This window comes from Rhipicephalus microplus, chromosome 4 (genome assembly GCF_043290135.1).
Source record: "Rhipicephalus microplus isolate Deutch F79 chromosome 4, USDA_Rmic, whole genome shotgun sequence".
Taxonomy (NCBI): Eukaryota; Metazoa; Arthropoda; class Arachnida; order Ixodida; family Ixodidae; genus Rhipicephalus; species Rhipicephalus microplus.
The window spans coordinates 99,602,046-99,626,622 of NC_134703.1; the positions used below are offsets into that span (position 1 = coordinate 99,602,046).

General features: G+C 43.8%; 1 protein-coding gene across 5 annotated transcripts in view; it reads left to right on the forward strand.

Annotated features, from left to right (window-relative positions):
* The window catches only part of LOC119171432 (uncharacterized), a 250,167-nt gene that overhangs the window by 215,103 nt on the left and 10,487 nt on the right, over positions 1 to 24,577 (forward strand). For 2 of the 5 annotated variants that reach the window (XM_075893333.1, XM_075893334.1), the window contains exon 1: positions 23,082 to 23,516. In XM_075893333.1, coding sequence (XP_075749448.1) covers positions 23,142 to 23,516 — 375 coding nt within the window. In that variant the 5' untranslated portion in view covers positions 23,082 to 23,141. Of the gene's footprint in view, positions 1 to 22,828; positions 22,925 to 23,080; positions 23,517 to 24,577 lie in introns of those variants that run through there. The other 3 variants (XM_075893335.1, XM_075893332.1, XM_075893336.1) reach the window with 3 other exon arrangements.

A 24,577-nucleotide genomic window follows, 5' to 3' on the forward strand; every position in this document is an offset into this window, starting at 1 on the left:
CCAATTTAGTGTAAAAAACGATTTTGTAAGCGGTGCCTAGCCTTAACCGGTGAATAAGTGCTTCCATACTTCTATATAATCCTACAGTAATTTCGAGTTCGATGAATGGATTAAGATGATATATATCACAGCTTTTTGTACTTTGGTCAAACCAAGTATTTGGCTCATTCGGAAAGTTGCAGCCTTGATAACGCTAGGCAATTCATTTCTTTAGATGTGTTACTGTTTCTTTACCAACCTCAAAATTTACACTTTGCTGAATAATTAAGGCCCTTAATTGATATGTTCTTCTGCTTTTGCTGACTGCTGTCTCAGCCTATTTGTCCTGCAGTCAAAGTTCAAGCTTTGTTTCAAGAAAATACACCGTAATGCAACGCCTGTCTCACCCAACTCTCGTTTGTTTAAATTCACAAATTTTCTCGTAGAGGCTTTTGCAACGCTTGTCAAAGCTCAAAGTGATAAGTTTTGGTTCCCTTTGCATACAGGAGCAGCTGAGACTTATATAATAAACAAATGTCCACATCTTCCCAGCAGCTGTTAGATCCAGCGCATAAACATTGTTTAAGCATTTTAAGCTGATACGGTCTCTTATATGCTTCGCTGTCTGTTTTCTTTTCCCAGTTTGTAGGCCCAAAGGCATATGCATTCTTTAATGGGTGTTCTAATAGGTTTATGTACACCTCTGTACACTTAAAAAGATGAGACAGGGGTTGCTTTCTTATTGCTTTGTGAATATATATATATATATATATATATATATATATATATATATATATATATATATATATATATATATATATATATATATATATATATATATATATATATATATATATATATATATATATATATATATATATATATATATATATATATATATATATAATAGGTTGCGCTCTCTTTTGCTCTCTATCATCGTTACGAAACAAGGTGAACGTCGGGGCGGCCAAAGCTCCCTGACAGCCTCATGTTACGTAATTTTATCACTGTCTTGCTTTAGGAGGCGAATATTCAGGTTTCCTTATCATTTCACCTTTTCGAAATCGCTAATCTTGCGAGAAACTTACGCTTTATTTGCATTCCATTCCTTGCTTCGTATTCGACGAATTATTAGCCATTCCCATCAAACTTTCGAAACGCAGATGGCAGGTCTGCTTCGATTTCATTTCTTTTAGCCGTACATCCAGCGAACAGAACGAGACAGCTGAAAAACGTTTGGCCGAGACAGCTCACCCAAGGAAGCATACCTTCGCGAGATAGCCTTCTTCTAGCCGAGTGGGCAGACAAAAAAAGAAAGATGCGAGAAAGCTTCGATTCCGCTTCACTGTTTCAGATTCAGATTCCTATATTGCGGCTTGTCAAATAAGGGGAACGTGCGCACCTGAGGCATCGAAAAAGAAAATGAAACCTAGCAAAAGTAAAATGGGCACCGGTGGCTGGACGAGAAAAGGGTGACTGCTTGGATCAGACTCGAGACGAAGCTGGGAAGAACACGCGCAGGCACGAAAGAAAAAAAATGAAGCCACGTAGAAGCGTAACAAAGTGACGCAGAACAGGTGAACAGGTAAAGCGACCGACCCATCATGCGACGGCAGATGCCGGGAAAGTTGCCGAGAATCGACATCAATTTCAGCTCGAAGGAAAACCCATCGATTTTTCCCTCGAGGACTGATGGTGATCGGCAGAAAGAGCAAAGGCAAGACGAGGAAAAGAGTGGGGGGAGGGGGGGACAAGAGAGGCGGGCAGGGGCTGTGGCTACAGCAGCGGCCGTATTGAAGCGGCGTCCGCAAAAAACTGAGCCCGAACCCCCCCCCCCCCCCCCCCGCCCTCTCTGCTATATTCTTGAGCTCGCTCCGGTATACGACCACAGGGAGGACCCCGAAGTCGTAGATTCGGGATATCTATATCTTTCTCGCGCCCAGCGGCGGTATAGTTTTCGTACACCTTTGCAAACCGATGCAGCACCGCTGCCTCGACGCGATCGATGGGTTCTTCTACAGCCGTTGCCTGGTCTTTGAAGTGCAACGCAGGGCCTGTCGTAACTTTTTGAAGAGGTTGGAGGGTGGGTTGAAGTATTTTTTTGTTTACTTAAGAAAGCCACCACTACATACGTGCCACTCTTTGCCACTTTCTTCTTGCGTCTTTTTTTTTTTTTTAAGACTCGTATCGGGTGCCCACACGTGGCAGCTCTGGCATCAAATGGAAGCGTGGCTCATCGCAGACGCTTCTGCGATATTTATGTGAATAACTTCTTCCTGTTCTTATCAAATCATACATTTCTGTCAGGGTTTCATGGCATTGTGAGCGAAAGATAGCGTGATATGAGAGAGACGTCCCGAATTGAATAAAACAACGCCAGTGCGTCGCTCTATCGTACATTGCACAAACAGTCGTACGAGCATTTTAATGGCAACTGGAAAGGTGCGCCGAGCGACTCGCCTACCACTATGCTTGGAACACAAAGGAGAATCAATTAGCCATTCAGCGATTTGCAGCCTGTTTTACTTTGTTTCGTCACCTAAACACTCTTGACCTAAACCCACAAGGGGGTATGGCCACACTGTACCTTTTAACGTAAAATTGAAATACAGTGCTTGTTAAAAAAAAGAGAAATTAGATTTGCTATGTAGAGATGGCGTGTTACGGCCCTCAGTTCCCAGCAGCTGCGAAGCAACTGACAAAGGCGGCGGTCAGATTTGCAACGCAGCAGAGGGTGCTAAGAATCTCTGGACTACAGGCCGCCATTGGAACCTGAACTTGGCGACATTTAACGCTAGAGCCTTATCTAGTGAGGGAAGTCGAACTGTACTATTCGAGGAGCTAGAGGGTGTTAAATGGGATATAATAGGGCTCAGTGAGGTTAGGAGGACAGATGAGGCCTATACTGTGCTACAGAATGGGCACGTCCTTTGCTATCGGGGCTTGGCAGACAGAAGAGAACTGGGAGTGGGGTTCCTAATTCACAGAAATATAGCTGGCAACATAGAGGAATACTATAGCATTAATGAAAGGGTGGTAGGTATTGTAATTAAACTGAATAAAAGATACAAGATGAAGGTAGTACAGGCTTACGCGCCTACATCCAGCCATGATGACGCTTCAGTTGAAAGCTTCTATGAAGACGTAGAATCGGCAATGAGTAAGGTAAAAACACAGTATACTGTAGTGATGGGCGACTTTAATGCAAAGGTAGGGAACAAGCAGGCTGGAGACCAGGCAGTAGGAGATTATGGCATCGGCACTAGAAACGCTAGAGGAGAGCTACTAGTGGAATTCACAGAACGCAATAATTTGCGGATTTTGAATGCCTTCTACCGCAAACGAGAAAACCGCAATTGGACATGGAGGAGCCCTAATGTCGAAAATAAGAACGAAATAGACTTTATAATGACTGCACACCCAGGAATCGTGCAGGATGTGGAAGTGGTTGGCAAGGTACGATGCAGTGGCTATAGAATGGTACGGTCTTGAATTCGCCTAATTTTGAAGAAGGAATGACAGAAACTGATACGCAAGAAGCCAATCAATGAGCTAGCACTGAGAGGGAAAGTACAGGAATTCAGAGTGTCGCTGCAGAACAAGTACTCGGCTCTTAGTGAGGAAACCAACCTTAGCGTAGATACAATGAATGATAATCTGACGAGTATCATTACGGAGTGTGCAGTGGAAGTTGGAGGCAGGGTAGTTAGACAGGACACTGGCAAGCTTTCCCAGGAAACGAAGAACCTAATTAAGAAGCGTCAAAGCATGAAATTGCCAAGTACAACAGACAAAATAGAACTGGCAGAGCTTTCCAAGCTGATTAATAGACGTAAGGTATGCGATGTAAGAAGGTATAACATGGAGAGAATTATACACGCTCTGAAAAACGGAGGAAACGTCAAAGCAGTGAAGAGGAAACTTGGGATAGGCAAAAGTCGGATGTATGCACTAAGGGACAAAGAAGGCAAAATAACTACCAATATGGATAGGATAGTTAATATAGCGGAGGAGTTTTACAGAGATCTGTACAGTAGCCGAGACAACCACGACCTTAATACTATAAGAACTAGCAGTAACCCAGATAACACCCCACCAGTAATGATAGAAGAAGTCAGAAAACCTTTGGAGAGCATTCAAAGAGGCAAAGCTGCTAGTGAGGATCAGGTAACATCAGATCTGCTGAAAGATGGAGGACAGATTGTGTTAGAAAAACTAGCCACCCTGTTTACGAGGTGTCTCCTGACGGGAAGGGTACCAGAGTCTTGGAAGAACGCTAACATCAGCTTGATACATAAGAAAGGAGATGACAAGGACTTGAAGAATTACAGGCCGATCAGCTTGCTCTCTGTAGTATACAAGCTATTTACAAAGGTAATTGCTAACAGAGTAAAGAAAACATTAGAATTCAATCGACCAAAGGAACCAGCAGGATTTCGAACAGGCTACTCAACAATTGACCACACTCATACTATCAATCAGGTAATAGAGAAATGCTAGGAGTATATCCAACCACTATGCATAGCCTTCATAGATTACGAGAAGGCGTTTGATTCAGTAGAAATATCAGCCGTCATGCAGACACTGCGAAATCAGGGCGTAGATGAAGTATATATAAACATTCTGGAAGAAATCTACAGGGGATCAACTGCTACCATAGTGCTTCATAAAGAAAGCAACAGAATGCCAGTCAAGAAGGGTGTAAGGCAGGGGAACACAATCTCCCCAATGCTATTTACCACGTGCTTACAAGTGGTTTTCAGAAGCCTAGAATGGGAACAGTTAGGGATAAGAGTTAATGGAGAATACCTTAGTAACCTGCGCTTCGCCGATGACATTGCATTGCTGAGTAACTCAGGGGACGAATTGCAACTCATGATTACGGAGTTAGACAAGGAGCGCAGAAAAGTGGGTCTTAAAATATAATCTGCAGAAAACGAAAGTAATGTACAACAACCTCGGAAAGGAGCAGTGCTTCGAGATAGGTAATAGTGCACTTGAAGTTGTAAAAGACTATGTCTACTTAGGGCAGGTAATAACCGCAGAACCTAACCACGAGATTAAAGCAACTAGAAAAATAAGAATGGGGTGGAGCACATTCGGCAAGCACTCTCAAATTATGACAGGTAGATTGCCACTATCCCTCGAGAGGAAGGTATATAACAGCTGTATCTTGCCGGTACTTAGCTACGGGGCAGAAACCTGGAGACTTACAAAGAGGGTTCAGCTTAAATTGAGGACGACGCAGCGAGCAATCGAAAAAAAAATGGTAGGTGTAACCTTAAAAGACAAGAAGAGAGCATAGTGAATTAGGGGACAAACGGGGGTTAAGGATATCATAGTTGAAATAAAGAAAAGGAAATGGACATGGGCCGGTCATGTAGCGCGTAGACAGGAAAACTGCTGGTCATTAAGGGTAACTAACTGGATTCCCAGAGTAGGGAAGCGGGTTAGGGGGAGACAGAAGGTTAGGTGGGCAGACGAGATTAAGAAGTTTGCGGGTATAAATTGGCAGGAGCAAGCACAGGACCGGGTTAACTGGCGGAACATGGGAGAGGCCTTTGTCCTGCAGTTGACGTAGTCAGGCTGATGATGATGGTGTGTTACTGAATGTGGCTTTTTTTGCCCTTGTTTTGAACAATTGCCCCGCCGCGGTGGTCTAGTGGCTAAGGTACTCGGCTGCTGACCCGCAGGTCGCGGGTTCAATTCCCGGCTGCGGCGGCTGCATTTCCGATGGAGGCGGAAATGTTGTAGGCCCGTGTACTCAGATTTGGGTGCATGTTAAAGAACCCCAGGTGGTCAAAATTGGCGGAGCCCTCCACTACGGCTTCTCTCATAACCAAATGGTGGTTTTGGGACGTTAAACCCCACAAATCAATCAATCAGCAATTGCTTGATTTTCTCGCATCTGAAAACGAACCAACCGTTCCTGTTTTTCATGCTACCATTCATCAAAAAATGAGAACTTCTGTGTTGAAAAAAAAATTGCAGGGCGCGGAAGTTTTCTTCATTCAGAACTCAGCTTGTATTAGCGCGGCACATAAAAGGAAAAAGCAAAAAGAAGCGCGACACAGACGTAAAGAGAAAGGTAGACGCTCGAGCTACAAAAATTCCATCATCGAGAAAAATACAAAGGAACCTCAACAGCGTGTGCCATTATATATAAGGTTTCCCAATATTTCTTCGTTGCTGGAAGAGTGAGCTACGTGGTTAAAATATACGGTATGCTTATCTCTATAAAAATGGCTCTAGTGCATGAAAAGATAGTGATATAGCCAAATTCAAAAAGTAGATATGAGAACTCTCAAAAAGTATGGGAAGAGCACTTTTTCGATAAGAAACAGAGGCTGTGACCACAGGGCTTCTTGAGATGCTAAGTGAACGTGGTAACGTGATTGTAGGTACGCACGTTGTCTGCAAGAACAGAATTGCTGAAGCATGGCTTCCGTGATAAGCTTCGGCAACAGCCGGTCACGAGTCACGGAGGCCACAGTTGAATGTACGAGATGTTCACGCTGCGCACGGCTGTTCGTTGTCATTCCGGATATCGTTGTCCACACGTAGAACTGCCAGCTTCGCTCAACTTGTGTGAACCTTCGTCACATAAACAGCAAGCGTTCTCACAGTTTGGATCAGAAAGTGGCGAAAACCTCCCGTCGAAGTGCAGCACGGCTCCGCCAAATGTACCAAAGATGACGTAGGTTTTGACGTAAGCACTTTCGGCGCTCTTGCGTGGACGTAGAAAAACAAGCTTTTCTGTCACGTGCTTTGAATCTCTTGACGAAAAAACTGCGGAAAGAATTATATCATCGACAATGAAATCGGCTCTTGCTGAACAGAAAGTTTTATAAAATTCTAAAGCCGCTTTCAGCTTCCCTTTGTGTGGAGTGTGCCGCATCTAGTGGACGGCCGCAATTTACTGCGTATCTACATTGCGCGTTAAACACATAGGAGAGAGTATAAAGCGGAATTACGGACAAATTAACAGCCAGGCTAATCTATTTAGCCAGTCTATGTGATGTGTATTTGAACAATTTAAGGAACTGATTGGTAATCAAGGGATGAGAAACAACGAGAATGACAGCGAGTTGAATAAGGTGACGACATTGCAAAGTTAGCAATGATAAAAGGGAATCAACCCCCACAGGACAGGCGAAGTCACAAATCACTGAAAGAAAGGTCCAGTTCTGCAGTTATCTGGTATAAGTTGGCAATGATGATGATCATCATGATGATGATGAGCTGCTGTTTTCAACACACTGGCTACTCCTGTTCATGTCACGTGGTCGTGACTTGAACGGAGGCAGCAGCCGGCGTGTTGAAGATTAAACTTTTTAATTTGCATAACTTGTTCCGGGAAACGAAAAGTATTATTACAGCAAGAAACGCACGCTGTGCACTGATATCGGCCAACAAGGGCGTAGGCAATCGATGAAACTGAAAGGCGGTCAAGTGCGTGGGCTTTTATAGATGTATAATCGAATATTCCATAGTTATCGCTAGCGGCAGCGTAAGTCGCAGAACTAACTCTGATGTACGCGTTGAGCACTTAATTGGAGGCGACGGTTCTGACATTATTTGGATAGTTGCCATTCATTTAGGCGGGCTTTGCAAAATAGAACTGTTACGTTAGAACATAGTAAATAGAACAAAGGGAGTGCATGGGTGTGGCAATATGACAAAAGAAACACGCCGAAAAACCTTGAAAATATTGAACAGCAGAAAGCTTATACAAGTTACTGTCGCACATCAAAACAGTTGCTAAATTCTTAACACGAAAAAACGGACTCACCAAAATTATTGGCACGTAGTTTTGTAAGCAAGTGTGCACACTGTCTGAAAACTTCACGATGATTCTTTGTACTCATAAATAAAATAAACAAGCAACGCACAACCAAAACTGGGGTGACGTATTACTCTTATTCAGTGTATGTTCCATTAAGCACACAAATTACATTGGTCTCAACCACAAAAGCCTGTTTCGCTTTCTTTACGCGCGCGAGCAAACCTTCAAGACTTCATTGTCAAAACTGCATAAAGAAAAAAAGAAATAGCAAAAAAAATCTGGCTCGTCACGGATTTGAAAAAGCGGTAGTAATTTTACGCGTCATTACTCGAGAAAAATCGCTCAACTCGACTTTCCTATTTCAAATTTGTGTTTAGTGTCCTAAGCAGTGAATGCTACCTGGAGCCGCTACAAATTGTTTTCATCAATTTTCTTCCGAATTATTCATTCGACTTAGCCTCGAGCCTTGGAGGAATTGTATTTGAACAAGTTGTGATACACCTGTGAAGACCTACCTTATTTGTTAGGTTAAAAAATTACTTTCGCTAAGAGCGCTATTTCTCTAGCCTTCCCTTTTATTTCTCGTGTTTACCGACGTTCTACGCATCAGGATTAAGTAAAGGACCGACCCAACGTTGCCCAAAAACCAGAAAGCGCAATTTACCAGGAACCAAGGTTCTTTACGTCATGGGCGAGCTAAATTCAATTAAGGAGGCAGTTTGAGCAAACAATTACGGACGAACGTTTGTTCTTTGTTCGCTCAGATTCCTGGGAGTGCCCAAAGACATTCACGTGGCACGAACCGAATAGCACACAAAGCTGGTGCTGGGAAAGGTAATTGCACTAAGTTTTGTGCAGATATTACTCTCTGCGCCAAAGAAGGAATATTTCATTTCCCTAATACTATGCAGCATTGTCAAAGCTCTAGAGCTGCTTATAATCCTATGGTAACCTTTATTGACTTTACAGATAATACAGATAACCTTTATTGACGTACAGGATTGACTTTACCTCACTTAACATAGCGAGCTTTCAGCAGCATGAATATGTACTATTGGCATCAAATGAAACGCAAACAGCGGAGCATGTGTTTCAACCATTAGAAACAGTATAGTGTTCACCGTCTATTCATCACTTCTGACAGGCGTGCACATCCGGTTTGGCAGCACTGCGCAAATCCACTATAGTTTAGAAGAAATTTATGTAGCGCGAGGCGCAAAAACGAACACAGGAAAGAATAGACTATTAAGACAGAGCGCTACTAGCAACAACATGTTTAAGTAGCGCTCTGTCTTCTCAGTCTATTCTTTCCTGTGTTCGTTTTTTCGCCTCGCGCTACATAAATTTCTTTCAAATGTTTCACCAACAAGCCCACATCGCCACTCTTGCCCACTATAGTGATTTACCTCAGTTTATGCTCTAGTTTATGTATGGTAATAATGGTGACCATCGTGTGTGTGCCAAGCGCTTTTGATCGTATCACTCGCAGTTTCTTGCTTTTACTTCAGTGTCGCAGTGCAATCGGTGTCTAGGCATGATACGAAAAAAGAAGATAAATCTAATCGGTTTGTGGTTAATTTTCAAACGATCGTCGTATCTCTTTTGCCAGCGCTGCTTCACCTGCACTCTTCTTTCAGAGACGTACACAAAAGGTCTTCACTTTAACTGAAAATGCCAAGCGTTTCTTTGAAGAGAGAGCGCAGATTGTTTCACTTTACCGACATGAACTCAAACAGCGAGAAATTTCCAGAATTACGAACCGACCTTTTCTTAATTTAAAGAGAATTTGCCAAGCATTCCGAGATGATGGACGCCTCTGCAATTTTCCACGTGGACACAGGCAGTGGGCGACAGACAGTGCGCTGTTATTGCGTTGTTATTAAGCTAGCTATATTCGCAATCTTTGATGATGACTAAATTGGCAGAATGGCTCGAAAAAACGGTTTACATTCCTTCAGCACATTCGAGGCCCTGAACCTACAACGCGTAGCAAGGAGCGGCCGCTGCTCCGTCAGCATGTGGGGTGTGTTGTCCAAGGAAGGCCTTGGACCACTAGTTCGCACAGAGGACAGGTTCAATGCTGCGGCTACTTCGATTTGATCGAAAAAGTCGTGGTGCCCTATGCTCTCAACGGACCGTTCTGTGACGGGTTGTACTTATTCCAAAAAGACCACAGCCCCATCCACATGGCCAAATCAACAGCACGCTTGCTGGAACAGCTGGGAGTGATGCTGTTGGAGTGGCCTCCACAAGTCGCCGACATGAACATATGTGAGAATGTGTGGGGCGCAGTGAAGAAGGCACTCTTGCGGCAGCCAATCCAGCGCGGCTCTCAAGACGCTCTGTGGGCTGCCTTAAAGGAGGAATGTGAGCGTCTACGCGCAAGTGATCTCATGACACGGATCTTGGACAGTCTTCCCCGAAGAATAGGCCCCGTTGTGGCAGCTGCAGGCGAATTCACTAAGTATTAAACTTAAGGGGCAAATAGTTTTTTCTGCGTAAACATTCGCGCCTTCTCCTCGGCGAAGTCTCGCTGAAGAGCATTCATGAACACGATGCTTATTTTTTTGCACGTTTCTGTTCTCAACTGTTATAAAGGAATTTTGAAAGTTGACCAGTTCTTTTTATTCGTTTTTTTATTGTGATATGCGTTTCAGCTTAGGTGCACCTTCGTTTCCGAATTTAATAATATTTAGATGGCTTCACTATTGCGACTTGAGGCATCAGTTAACTTTAATTGTCATAATAAAGGTTAGTCAGATTCACCCTTTCTTGCATCATGCCCAGACGGCGGAAGCACTGCACTGCTGCAGTGAATACCGAGCACCGCAATTTAAACGACCTAAAGCACTTGGCATACGCATGCAGGCGACCATCGCGACTGCCCGCAACATAGGTTTGCCGATTGAAAGCATGATTGCGGCGCCAGATTGTGAAACTGTATGAGTGCCTCTATCTAGAATCATTTAGTTACAAGCTGCTCCACGCGTGACAATATTTGTGATTCATTTGGCGTTGATAGCAGTGTTGCTTTCGACAAACCGTGCTACAATACTCGCCTTCGGCTGCACTAGTTTAACTTCTGAGTTGTTTTTTTCAATTTTCTTCCTTTCTAATAGCACAACTGGAACACAAGCCGAAATATTGCACTATAGGGTATCGTGCAGGGCTGCCACACTGGATGTGCGGGCCTGTCTGTGACAATGACTGGTCGACGGCGCGCACTATGCCATTGATAAGGCTTGTGCGACGCGCTTCGTTGTTCCCGTTTCATTTGATGCCGATAGTGCTATCGTGAGCAATATGAGTTCGAACACGCGCGCACGTATCGAATAGCCTCAAACCGTGCATCGGCCGATCCGCAGCGGCCGCTGTACAAAATGAAGTGGAAAGGTCACCGCACTTACGCTAGCACTAAACACTCCCACTTCGATATCGTTGCTGCGAAATGCCGCTTATAGCGTGTCAGTGGCTGCTAGCTGTGATACGAGCTGAAATTAACACGCACAGCCAACACCAATGACCCATCAGGCTATGAAGTTATAAAAAGTTACATAGCCTGCAGTTATGCACAGGCCATGCTTTTGTAATATCTACGTGGTGTTCGCTGAGTGTTTTGATACGCATATTCCGCCTATTTGGTCTCTGATGCATTTTCACTTCATGTTATCGTAGCTATATAGCATTCAATGGCGCGCAGCAGCTGTTTCCTAGCAGCAATCATGCGGGAGTGCCTACAGTCAGTGGAAAAGCGCCATCCTTTTCCCTCTGGTTTCGACAGAGCCATCCACGTATCACGTTTTCTTGTTTTTGAGCCTATCTACCATGAGTTCACGTGTTTGAGCTCATATTTATCACGACAGTACTTCAGTAACAATTAAAATTTATGGTGGCTTTATTAGTCCGAAAACCACGATATGGCTATGATAGATGACATAGTGGAAGGCTCAGAAAAGTGCGCTTATCTGGAATTCTCTAACCTGCATTTATATCTAAGCACACGGGCCTCTATACCTTTTTACATCTATTAAAGTTTGACTGTTATTTCATTTCATTTCACTTTATTACCTTAAAGACCCCATTGAAGGGGTATTACATAAGGGGTGGGTACATATATGAAAACGTGAAAGCCATTTTTTTTTTTACAATGCAAGGTAATTTGTTACGGTGTTCCAAAAGGTGGTAGGACAGGTTATGGCGGTGATTTCGTTAGAAAGGCCGTTCCAGTCCGTAGCTGCACGAAAAAAGAATGAGGACGAAAAAGTGACGGTGCGCGTGCGCGTACGCGGCCGCTCAACTTGTTGCGGGTGACCAGTGCGATGGGAGATGCGTGCCGGAGGAAGAATGTATGGTGGCCTGCCGAGTGAGCTGTAAAAAAACTTGTGGAAAAGGCAAAGACTAGAAATGCGGCGACGAGATGCAAGCAATGATAGGTCAGATTCTGTTTTCAGTGCTGATATGCTAACGTCGTAAGAGTACGTAGAATGAATAAATCGTGTGGCTCGATTTGGAAGTGACTCGAGTTGATTGATGAGATATGCTTGATTCGGGCTCCAAATGGCTGATGCGTATTCTATCTTCGTCCTTACGAGAGATTAATAAGCTAGTAGTTTGACATTATTAGGAGCGTGACGCAAATGGCGTTTTAAGAATCCGAGTGTTTTGTTAGCAGATGCAATGATGTTCGTAATGTGCGTTGCCCAAGTTAAATCACTACAAAGGGTTACTCCGAGATATTTATAGGAAGGAACTAATTCGAGGTTTGTGTCATCAATTTGGTACGGGAATACTATCGGATTTCGACGGCGGTGAAAGGAAACAGTTTTACATTTGTTAGGGTTGAGTTCCATTAGCCAAAGGTTACAACATTCATGTAAGCTTAGTAGGTCAGTTTGAAGAGACGTGTTATCCGAAACGTTGTTTATTTTACGATAAATAACGCAGTCATCTGCAAACATGCGTATGTTAGAAGATACATGTAATGGTAGGTCATTAATGTAAATCAAAAACAGAAGGGGGCCTAGGACAGACCCTTGAGGGACACATGAGGTTACCGGGGTAGTGTTAGACATTTGATTGTTGACGGAAACTGATTGCGAACGATTAGTTAAGAATTCTTTAATCCATGCTAATACATCATCATTTAAATTCAACGCGGCTAGCTTTAGTAGTAGGCGCTCATGGGGAACTTTGTCAAATGCCTTTGCGAAATCGATGAAGATGGCGTCAGTCTGAAGGTTAGAGTCGAGGTTAACATGCAGGTCGTGAACAAACATAGCTAGCTGCATTTCACACGAAAGCCCTTTCCTAAAGCCATGCTGCGCAGGATGAAAAAAATTATTGGAATCAAGGAAGTCCATGTTATGTGTGTAGATGATATGCTCGAGGAGTTTGCAGGGTACGCTGGTTAATGAAATGGGACGATAATTTAATGGTGATTGTTTGTTACCTGATTTGTGGACTGGAACGACCTTTCCGTGCTTCCAATCTGGAGGCAGCATTCCTGTTGAAACTGATTGTGAAAACAGTAGACACAGATACGCTGCACAGATATGTTTAGTATTTTTCAGGAGTTTGGATGTATTGTTGTCTACACCAGCTGAAGAAGAAAGTTTGATTTTGTCTATTAGTGATGAAATACTGCTGGAAAAAAAACGCAATTGGTGGCATGGTACATTCAAAGTTCGCATGAGGGATGGTAAATGACAACTCAGTTTCTTGGGTGAAAACGGATGCGAAGGCGGCGTTAAACACGCGTGCACATTCCGCTTCGCTTAGGGCATCCCCTAACTCATTATATAGTGTAATGTTGCGCGTGTCCTGTGGGTTTATGACTTGCCAGAATTTTTGAGGGTTGTTCTTCAGCATGTTCGGTACGTCCGAAAGGAAGAATAAGTGTTTGGCGTGACGTATGACTTGCAGATAAGCATATTCGGCGGCTTTGTACTTGTTCCATGCATCAGGGGTGTTACGGGACTTGGCTGCGCGGAAGGAGCGTTTTTTCTTGTTTTCTAATCGTTTCAGTGCTTTATTGAACCAGGGTTGGGCGGTATTAGGATTGATGTTAATTTGGGGAATGTATTTATCAACCATTTTGTTTAGCTTATCTCTGAAAATCAATCAGTTTTCGGTTACATTGTGATGAGAAAAGGCAGTGTCAAAAGTGGAGTAAAAATTCGTTAATTCAGAGTTAATTGCTTCGTAATTTCCTTTATCATACAAACGAATAGTTTTTTTTATGGTCGGGGCTAAAGCGGGCTTAATCACGAAGTCAGCATGAATGACTTCATGGTCACTGATTTCAGGCAGGTATGCAATGGAGGACACGCACTCGGGATGGCTGGTTAATATAAGATCCAGAATGTTTTGGCAGTTATCGGTAACGCGGGTTGGTTCTGTAAGAACTTGAGATAGGTTAAAGTTAAAGCATACATCAAGGAAGTCGTTCGATTCCCTCGACGTAGCCGCTGGTGCAGGCTGGCTTGCTCAATCGATATTAGGAAAATTAAAATCGCCAAACAGAATTACATGCATGTTAGGGTGTTTGGTCGTTATTTCGCTTAAGATATTATTGAGCTTAGAAGAAAAATCGGGAGTACTGTGAGGGGGCCTATAGCAAACGCCTAGTAAAACTGAGAGCGGTGCGGCATGGCATTTAAGCCACAAGATTTCAAGGTCGGACACAATGTTTATAGACGAACAGAATATGTTGTGACTGACAGCGACGAGTACTCCTCCTCCTCTCGTGCCGCTGCGATCGTTTCGAAACACTCTAAAATTGGGTAGGTCAGCGAGTACCTCGCCGTCAGTCACGTCACTAGTAAGCCATGTTTCCGTTAGTATCAGAAGGTTTCTATCAGATGATAACACCAGATTAGAAATAATGTCACGTTTTGGAATAAAGCTGCGTATGTTAGTAAAGATAGCAGAGAGCAATAAGTTTGATCGAGGGGCGGATCGAGGGTGGTGAGGCCTATTTCGATGATGGGGCAATCGCTACAACATTTCCTGAACAGAATCTGTGGAGTGGTCATACACGTAGCGTTTGGTACCAGTGTGCAATGTGCAATCTTATCAACGGTAAGACATAGTGAGGAGAAAGCCGTGGGAGGCTAGACAGACAGATACACTCAAGTTGCTGAAGTTGGCTGAAATATGCGTCGCATTAATGAATATACTTTTAAATAATCATAATACCGTGGGCATAACGTGCCAAAACGATGACATCACTATGGGAGACGTCGTAATGAAGGGCTTCGGAAATTTAGATCATCTAGTGTTCTTTAACGTGCACTTACATCGCATGGTACACGGGCCTCTATCACTCCGCCTCCATCGAAAGGTGACCGCTGCAGCCGGAGTCGTACCCTTGACATTCGGGCCAGCATCCTAGCACCATATCCACTGTCCCACCGAGGCGGACAAGTATCATGCTTATATAGCGACATTCTAACTCATATACTGCATCAAAAGACTGTATTAAGTTGTGCCACACTGCTTTGATCTGTCTCCATTGTGTGAGAAGAGGCATTGTCATAGGACGTTCGTCCTACAGATGCTTAGAGAATTTATTGGGATTTGTTTTGGCAAACGCACCCACGTTAATGCCATCCCACCACATTACTGCCACATCATCGCAGTTTCCAAAGTGGGCAGTGAGAATGCGGAACAAAAATAAGGATAATGGAAAGTTGAGTCTAGGATAAGAACAACCTTAAGAATTGACCTGATGCCACGAGAAATGATTCAGTGTGACTTTGGACATTCACGAATAACTTTGCTATTTCTGTCCAAGACGAAGGACTGAATCTACAACGGGAATAGTACTCAGGAAGTGGGATAACACCAGAGAGAGCGTTGCTGCTGGGGTGGTCGCACTAACCTCCCTTTACTTTTGTGACATGGAATTCGAGCGTAAAATGTTCATGGGAATACAGAACCCGCACCAGTAGTGATAATAACGACTTAACAATAATTGTTTGTAAGAGAAACATTTATCCACCATTGGCGAAGCCAATCAGTCACTGGAAAATGACGTTTACGAAGGAAAAAAAACAACGTGTAAATTCGGCCAGCGATTTGTAGGCAAATGATACGTGTGTACTATTTCGAAAATCCGTACTAACGCCCTAGATGTGCCACTCACATGCTTGGTTGTTAAGGAAATTCCGCAGGGAAACTATAAATACTGCATGAAGAATAATCCATGACGCATGTACTATGCCCGTCAAACGAAATATTATATTATTACTTCAAACTAGTCACTTGAGCCTCTTTTCCTTTTTGAAATCGCCTATTCAATTTACTTGAAGTAAGGGGACTAATGGAAGAGGGGAGATCTATTTGCCCGCCCTCCTTTGGCGAGGGCAAAATGAGATTTGAAGGTGTCTTATCGCGCTACTCAATCGCAGAGCACATCTTGGCAGCCTCAAAAAGCGTAACACGCGATAGCCTTGCCAAGGCCACGGCAGATCAAGGCGGATAAAGTTGTGGACACTTTGGCTATTTCCCTGTTGGCGAAACAGAGAAAGTATAGCCTACAGCAAATAAAGAACGCGTCTTTCATGTACACATACGAACGTGTGTCCTGCGGTACAAGCACTGGTTTACAGTTAAACAGTTCTATAGGCAAGAACAAAATAAGCAGTGCCAATACCGTGTTGCTATCTGTGTTAGCTGAATGTTTCTTCGGTCATTTACGTTCGTGCGGGTGCTATCACGCATTGTTCAACTGCGTCGGGTATGCTGAAAATGCAGACATGTCGACTTTTTGTCCCATACGGTTCGTACATGTAAATTTAAGCAGGTCAGTCGAGAACACCAACGCAAACTAAACCTGCCGAGACGGATTTCTTTCTCTACACGAAAAAGAAGTGATGAGAAAAAAAGTACTCGTATTATATTGCCGTGTGTTTTACTGAACGAGCATAGCGTTTACTGAAAACCGTTCATTTAAAATAATCCAACAAAAGTTCTGCTGCCATGGGAACAACTGTGTCAGACTATATAGGTCAGCTTTCCGTATTATTTTGTATTGTGCATTCTGGCGGGAATCGCGCTTCTATCTCGGACCAATATTGAACGCCGAGATGGGTGGATTGCGTGAGATGCCCCGTGTTTTGAACCAGTTCAATTCCCGAGAAAGTTTTCGCCTCGCCCGATCCCCAGGACACGTGGCCTAGTTTCAGTATCAAGACTAATGCATTCATTTAATACAAGTTCATTCATCATCATCATCATCAGCAGCATCATCATCAGCATCATCATCATCATCATCATCATCATCAGCCTGACTACGTCTACTGCAGGACAAAGGCCTCTCCCATGTTCCGCCAGTTAACCCGGTCCTGTGCTTGCTGCTGCCAATCTATACCCGCAAACTTCTTAATCTCATCTGCCCACCTAACCTTCTGTCTCCCCCTAACCGCTTGCCTTCTCTGGGAATCCAGTTAGTTACCCTTAATGACCAGCGGTTATCCTGTCTACGCGCTACATGCCCGGCCCATGTCCATTTCCTCTTCTTGATTTCAACTATGATATCCTTAACCCCCGTCTGTTCCCTAATCCACTCTGCTCTCTTCTTGTCTCTTAAGGTTACACCTACCATTTTTCTTTCCATTGCTCGCTGCGTCGTCCTCAATTTAAGCTGAACCCTCTTTGTAAGTCTCTGGGTATCTATTGGCTCCGTAAATAAGTACCGGCAAAATGTAGCTGTTATATAGCTTCCTCTACAATACAAGTTTATTATTGCATATCAAAAACTGTAGCCTTTAAACCACGCGGAATAGTGGTTTTCTTTTTCGAAAGTACAGATTGAGACACACTTGCCCTCGGACGGAATTGTCGGACGCCTCATTTTCGGTGAAACTTCTTTTTTCCTGTGAGATACCGTGCGAATGAGGCTGCGAACATTTAAGAGTGAGAGAGAGAGGTAGTTTTTAAACGTAGGAAATAATGGTGTCTGGAACTATCATATTTTATATCGGTTTCCGACCAGCGCCTTTTTCAAAAGCCAATGCGTGGAGATGTTTCTGCCGTCGCGGTCTCCACCACTATGATATTTGTTCTTTATAATGCCCTAATTGATAATCTCCCATGCAACGCATGTTGCGACTTGAGGCGGAGAAATTAAGCGATGTGAGGGTGCAGAGCAAAAAACAAGAAAAAGAGCACTAGCTGCGAGCGTAAGACATACTTTAGATAGGCCTTGTATTGTATAGTTAACAAGAGGGGCGGATTATAGTGAGGGGTACGAAAAAAGAAATGAGGACGAAAGGGAGTAAATCACAGCACAGCCTTGTATATTGTTGTATAGAATAGAATGTGGAAAAAGAAGTGCGGGTGAGGAGGGGCGAGGAGGAAACGACGCCTATTCACCGTTTCCTGGGTGTTGTTGCGAAGCGCGCTTCCGACGACGTTACGAAGGGCGCCACGAAATTTCACCGCTGCAACCACTGTTTCGAAAGACGGCGACGCCAACACGGTCCCGAAGGCGCCACTGCTTCAAACTCCGCCGGGAAGGTCACCAGTCGTTTGGTAGCGTAGGTTTCTCAGCTCGCGACTGCTTCTGCGCAGAGCTGATGGACGAGCGGACGAGACGACGGTGAGTTAAAAAAGGTTTATGTACAGCATATATACAGAGGCGTTACAAATTCGGCACTGGGGCCGACAGAGACGCGAAGAGCCGAGCTCTTCTCTCTAACACATAGGTCTGCTCTCAAATGGGTCCGCTGTCAAAAGGGGTTTGCAGCTAACACACAGCTCAACTGCGACACACATGTCTGCTCTCACATAGGACTGCTAACACATAGCTCAACTGCGACAAACATGTCTGCTCTCACACAGGACTGCTAACACATAGCTCAACTGCGACACGCATGTCTGCTCTCCAACAAATCTGCTGCTCGCGACGCGCCGCAGGGCTTCTTTCATATGCACCGGGTCCAACCCAAATGTCCAACCAAAAGCGCCGCTGGTCGTGAGGCCAGACTCCTTCAATGGGGTCGCCGCTGGGCCGCGTCCTTTTTTCTCATAGAATCTGGAGAGGCTGCGCTGCAGGTGGCTGCACCCAAGGACGAGTGACGTCGCCGCGCATTGCGTCACCCCCCCAGACAGGAAGACGCCGGTTGTTTACTCTACGGGCTCGCTGGCTGCGCTGACTCACTGAACGTGGGCGACAGAAAGGCGCCGCGCGTGTTTACGCCGTTGAGTTGTTCGCGTCAGGCGGCTCGCGGGCTGGCCTTGACACAGATTGCCTTTTTCAGAGGCATGGACGTTCGCTGTGGACTCGCAGGCATAACAGTGTTCCCTGTGCGAGAGTGGCTCAATATTATTGTTATGAATAATAATAATAATAATAATAATAATAATAATAATAATAATAATAATAATAATGGGTTTATTCAGGGTATTTCGTTATTATCAACACTATATGATATATATATATATATATATATATATATATATATATATATATATCTATAACCGGTTGAAATTCAACATGTTCGAGATAGATATGACAAGGTTAAAATGGAAGTTTCGTCTACTTGCCCAAATGCACAGTGAAAACAGAATTTATCTGATATATTGCCAGTATTCTCTTTCTATTTATTTATTTATTATACAATTTCCAAATTATATAATAAATTTGAAGCTACGAAGCCCTGGCCAATCTCTCAAAATGGGTATGTGCCATATTTTGTAAGGCTCAAAGAAAGAAACGTAATCACACCTGAGAAAGCCATGACATGATGTTCAGAGAAGCTGTGTTGGAGAGCTCCTGGAATTGAAACTGCTTGTGGTCCTTATCGCGTGCCCGGCACACCGGTCGCCAGCTTTTCGCCGCCATGAAAATGCGTCCAGCGGAATTCCACTCCTGTGATCTTAGGATCGGCCATCGTGAACCTTAACCACTAGACCACTGTGGCGAGTTTCGCTATGCAAAAGAACGTGTAGGCACCTACATATACACACGCACAATTCAGCGCAGCTATGCAAAGAGCTTTCATCGTGTTGTTTGCCCTCTGACAAGTTATGTAAGCAAAAAGAAATATCCTTCGCACGCTTTTTTTTCCATGTCTACAACCACTACATCATGCCCAACACTGGTACAAACCAATGCTTATTCGAGAACCAATTCGTTCTGGAAACGTCGGTACAAACAGCAGCAGCAACAGCAACAACAACAAAAATAATGTGCACATTTGACGATCCGTTCGATTAACCCATAGTGCAACTAGAAGTTGTCAAAAGCAAAAAAAAGAAACACAAAACAAGCTGACTAGATAACTACGCAATGACTCTATGACATTGCTACTGTTTTTCGCACTTCGTTAGCGTTCGGGAGTACTTCTGTTCCTGTCATCACTGAGACTGGCAGGTTGAAATTGCAGAATCGGAAACGAGTGCAATTAGGTCAATGGCACCATCGCGTACATATATATATACGATGTACACTTCGCTGTTTCAAAACAAAAATCGGTGAGCATGGCATAATAAGCCAGCGTGTAACATTCGCAAACTGGGATTAGCGTCACTTGTAACTTCTCCGTGTTTCCTTGCGGTAGATGTGCATTTGTGAGAAAAAATGGAGCAGGAAGGAACAAAGCCACACGTACTGTGCGTGTGTGTGTCTCGATCTCATTATGTACGGTCTTTTTACGCTGGTAAAATGCACATGAACCAGCTCGCTCAAGCAGCAGTTTTAGCTAGACTGCTTTGTTGTTACTTTTCAGGCGTCGGTCTATTCTTGGCTCTGTTTGGGTGCGCATTACGAGTTGTAGGTTCACAAACACGAATTCGCAAGAATGAGTGGGTGCGCTGCTTCTGCTTTAGCATGATGCTCCTTACGTATGCAAAGTGCAGGCAGGTATCTTACACAACTTTGGCGTATAAGATCTTTCATAACTACCACTGGTATAATGGTCTTTCTTTCACATATATTACGCCGCACACAAAAACAGGACAACCGGGGCGCAAATCATCACTATTAGGAGATTGAAGATCGCTTAAGTAGTGCTTACTGTCCATATTTCAGTGTTTATAGTGAATTTCACGTTTTTACGAGCTAAAACCACGATATGGTTGCGAGGTGTGCTGTGGACTTGAGATTAACTTTAAGGGACTCTAAAGTGAAACCATGAAGATCTTTAGATTGACAGACTTCATTCTGAAGACTTTGATGTTGTGAATTGCAAGATTATAGCTCAAATAATACAGCGGACGATCAAGGTCAAAGTCCCATTTCTAAGTATGGCGCCGAAGCCTTCGCGCTTGACACCACGGATTTCAATGTGAATTTTTCATAGTTCAGCAACATTACAGCAATGATTGATTGATTTGTTGATTGATACGTGGGGTTTAACGTCCCAAAACCACCATATGATTATGAGAGACGCCGTAGGGGAAGGCTCCGGAAATTTCGATCACCTGGGGTTCTTTAACGTGCACCCAAATCTGAGCACACGATCCTACAAGGTTTCCGCCTCCATCGGAAATGATCACATTACAGCAATAAAATTTTCTGAGGGTTTGTGTATCAAGTCTCTGCAACTTTTTTCTGTACAATGTACTTCCTTTTTATTGATGACGAACGACGTAAGTCCTAACAGCCAACGTGAATGTCTATGATGATTGGCGATTGCTGTGGGCTCTTTGAGTAATGGAGCTACACATACGCTTCACATTTTGCTCGGTCGTTACAATTGTAGAATAAAAACAATAAACGAACTATTCCATCAGCACCTAAAAATGCATCATCAAGTGAACCTATAAGAAATCTGAACAGAATGCTTTTTATTGTGGTTGGGCAATACAAAAGCGCCACATTAGTAATAAAAATAATGAATAATAACGTACTTGAGAAAAAAATTGACAGTGTGTTGGTTGGTTAAACATGATGAACATTTCTTGTGCGTTTGAATTCCTGTGTCTTGTGTTTCAAGTCCCGCGTTTGAAGATAGTGACATTGTGCACAGGCCAAAGAAGCAGACGAAAAAGCCCGAATCGTATTATTCCACAGGCCAGCCACACCGAAAAATAGACAATTACTGTCGAGAGTTGGTGCGGAAAACAACAGAACAAGGAGAAGAACACACATGAGCAGCGGTTGTTTTGAGTGTTCTTCTCGGTGTCCTGTTTTTGCACGTGGTAAGCCTTGCCACGAACCTATACCAGCTGCGCCTGCCCACCACTTTATTTCAGTTCATCTAAAATGTCTTCTTTTTGGCTGAGTTGGTCTTTACATTGCTCAAGTAAGCTTGGCTTTGGCACTAAATGCAGTTTGAGAAAAAGGGGCGTAGAAAAGAGAAAAAAAAAACACAGAAAAGAGAGAAAAAAGTCGGCGCTTCACGTTCTTCTCTTCTCTTTTACCTTTTCACGTTAATTATTGCGCCACAATCAAGCAAACCTAAGGAATAGGGCCATCTAGGAACTTGGCACTGCTACAGGTAAAGTTAACTGCATCAACATATGGCACATCAGTCATAAATAAGAAAGTGATGCGAGTGATGGCATAAACAGGCACACAATACATCAGTGACCATATTTTAGAAATAAGCCGTTTATTGGTCGATACTTCAGAGTGAGTATGAGCCAGTGACATAGTGAATCATCGTCATCTTGACGCGAGCTTTCCTATATAGATAGGGAGGAAAGAAGAGCTACCGCGGTGCCTACCCTGTACGTTTTAGGCAGTGCTACACGCATATACGTTGTCGTAAATATGACCCGTCGTAACAGCGTTCACTCTCCCGTGACAATGCGCTTGTTTTTGCCCCATGAACGTAAAAGCATTCGCGAGGTTATCCCGATCAACTCAGGGCTTTAAATGTTTTACTCAAATGATTTTACACTCTCTGCGTGGACATAAACTGAAGAAGAAAAAAAAAGAAAGGCGATGAAGAAGGCTTAATTTACTTTCTATAAGTAATAAAGAACTTACATTTTTGTACATTTTAGTAAGCACCAAAATTTATATGAAATATCATTGTTTTAGTTATAAACATCGGTATTTAAAAATATCCAAAAACTAATGAAACCCTTCAATTCTTCGCCTCCCCACAGTGGGTCTTAGCCACAGCAAAAGGAGTGCATAAGAACAAGCCAAGGAGGGACGCCATCAGCCAAGTATTGACAAAGGACCACTTTGGGATTATTTTGGTGAGTTATTTCGCGAATTTTAAAAAGGAATTTCAATTATCCTTGTCACTACAATAAAGGTCCGAGCATAGGTGTATTGTTTTTTTCCCCCTGAAATCCCAAGTCACAACTCGTTTCAGCCAAATTAATGTGTTTCGGTATCTCGTTGCTTTTCAGGGCTTTGACTGAGTCCGAATAGATTCTACGGAAATCACTTCGAGGTGAAGCTTCGAGGAGGATGCTCGCACATTGCGTTGGAGGCAACGCGTTCCTTTGGAATGCAATTTTCGTGGGTGTTGTAGCAACGGCCAGTGTTTGTGCGCCACCAGCTACGCGACCAGGAGGTTCGAGTCCACTGGATGAAGTAATTAACGGTATGATACCATTGTTCCGCCTGGACAACCTCAACGGTGCCGTCTTGTCCGGTCAACCTTCAAGCTACAGCTGCTTCACGGCAACGCGTTCGCCCATCAGCGTTCACTGGGAGGTGAATGGTTCCCAGGCTTTCGACAGGAAGCAATTTGAGATCTTCTACAGCCCTATTGACACTATTGGTCCCGAATCTATGCTCGTGTTCGCTCGGTACAGCACACTGACCATCAGGCAGACGGTGGTAAGTACCTGTTACCTTGTGAAGTACCACGTGTCTAAGGTAATTTTATTGAGCTAGAAATTATATGGACACTCCCTGCGGGTCTTGCTTTCACCGTCACCGTCATGTTGCGTGAAAAGTTCAAGTTTGTAAAATTCTCCGGAGTATCTTATGATAACCCGCGGTTGAACGCACGTGAGCTGAGAAACGAACGTGGCGGAAGTAACGGTAAAACGAGTCGGCCCACCTACATCGCTCGAAGAGCGCATGCAATAACATTGACCCCACCCCACCCCTCATGTTAGACCTGCCGTACAATGCTCAAGCACAAAGCAAACGCCACACCCATTTTGAACGAGCATGAAGATACGCGCTAGGAGATGGTGTGCTGTAGCCACTTGCGGCTGTAAGCTTTGATTATAAGGGCATGGTCGCTACCGCTAGTGCATGTGCTATCTCGGCAGGCAACAGCGCGGATGGCTTCTACAACCTTCTTCGTGCTGTGCATCTCTCCCTGGAGTGGTGTACTCTCTTACGCCAGCATCCTTTAGAGCTCTAAAGAATGATATCAGATCCAAAAGAGTCAGCTGCCAGCCTTATACTTTGTACAACACCACAATTTCTTGCTGTCCCACCTATTTATTCTCCTTTGCGGGGAAAAGAATCATTTTTATCTTCATTAGCACCAAGTGACATTCTCGTTTCTTTGTCAAGCCCACCTAACTGAGCGCCTACTTCTAGTTTCAAGAATATCATTAAAACGTCCCCAAAAACTGAAAATTATGCTTCTGGTTCAAATTAGAGTTGAAATTGAGTACATGTGATATTGAATCACAACACGTTTCGTCTAAGAGATTGGCCAATCAATTGTCAGGATAAAAAAAGAGGTAACTGAGTTCACTGAAAGATTGTCAGCAGCTGAGTTGGTTGCGGCACCTGGCGGGGCAGATATCAACCAGGTGCTTTGTTCTACGTGGCCTCTGAGATCCCTTGGGCAATGTACGAAGCACTATGTTTACCGGAATAGCTTCACCGGGGAGCGCGAACGTTGACCTACAAGTGCCACTGCCAGACGCCGATGT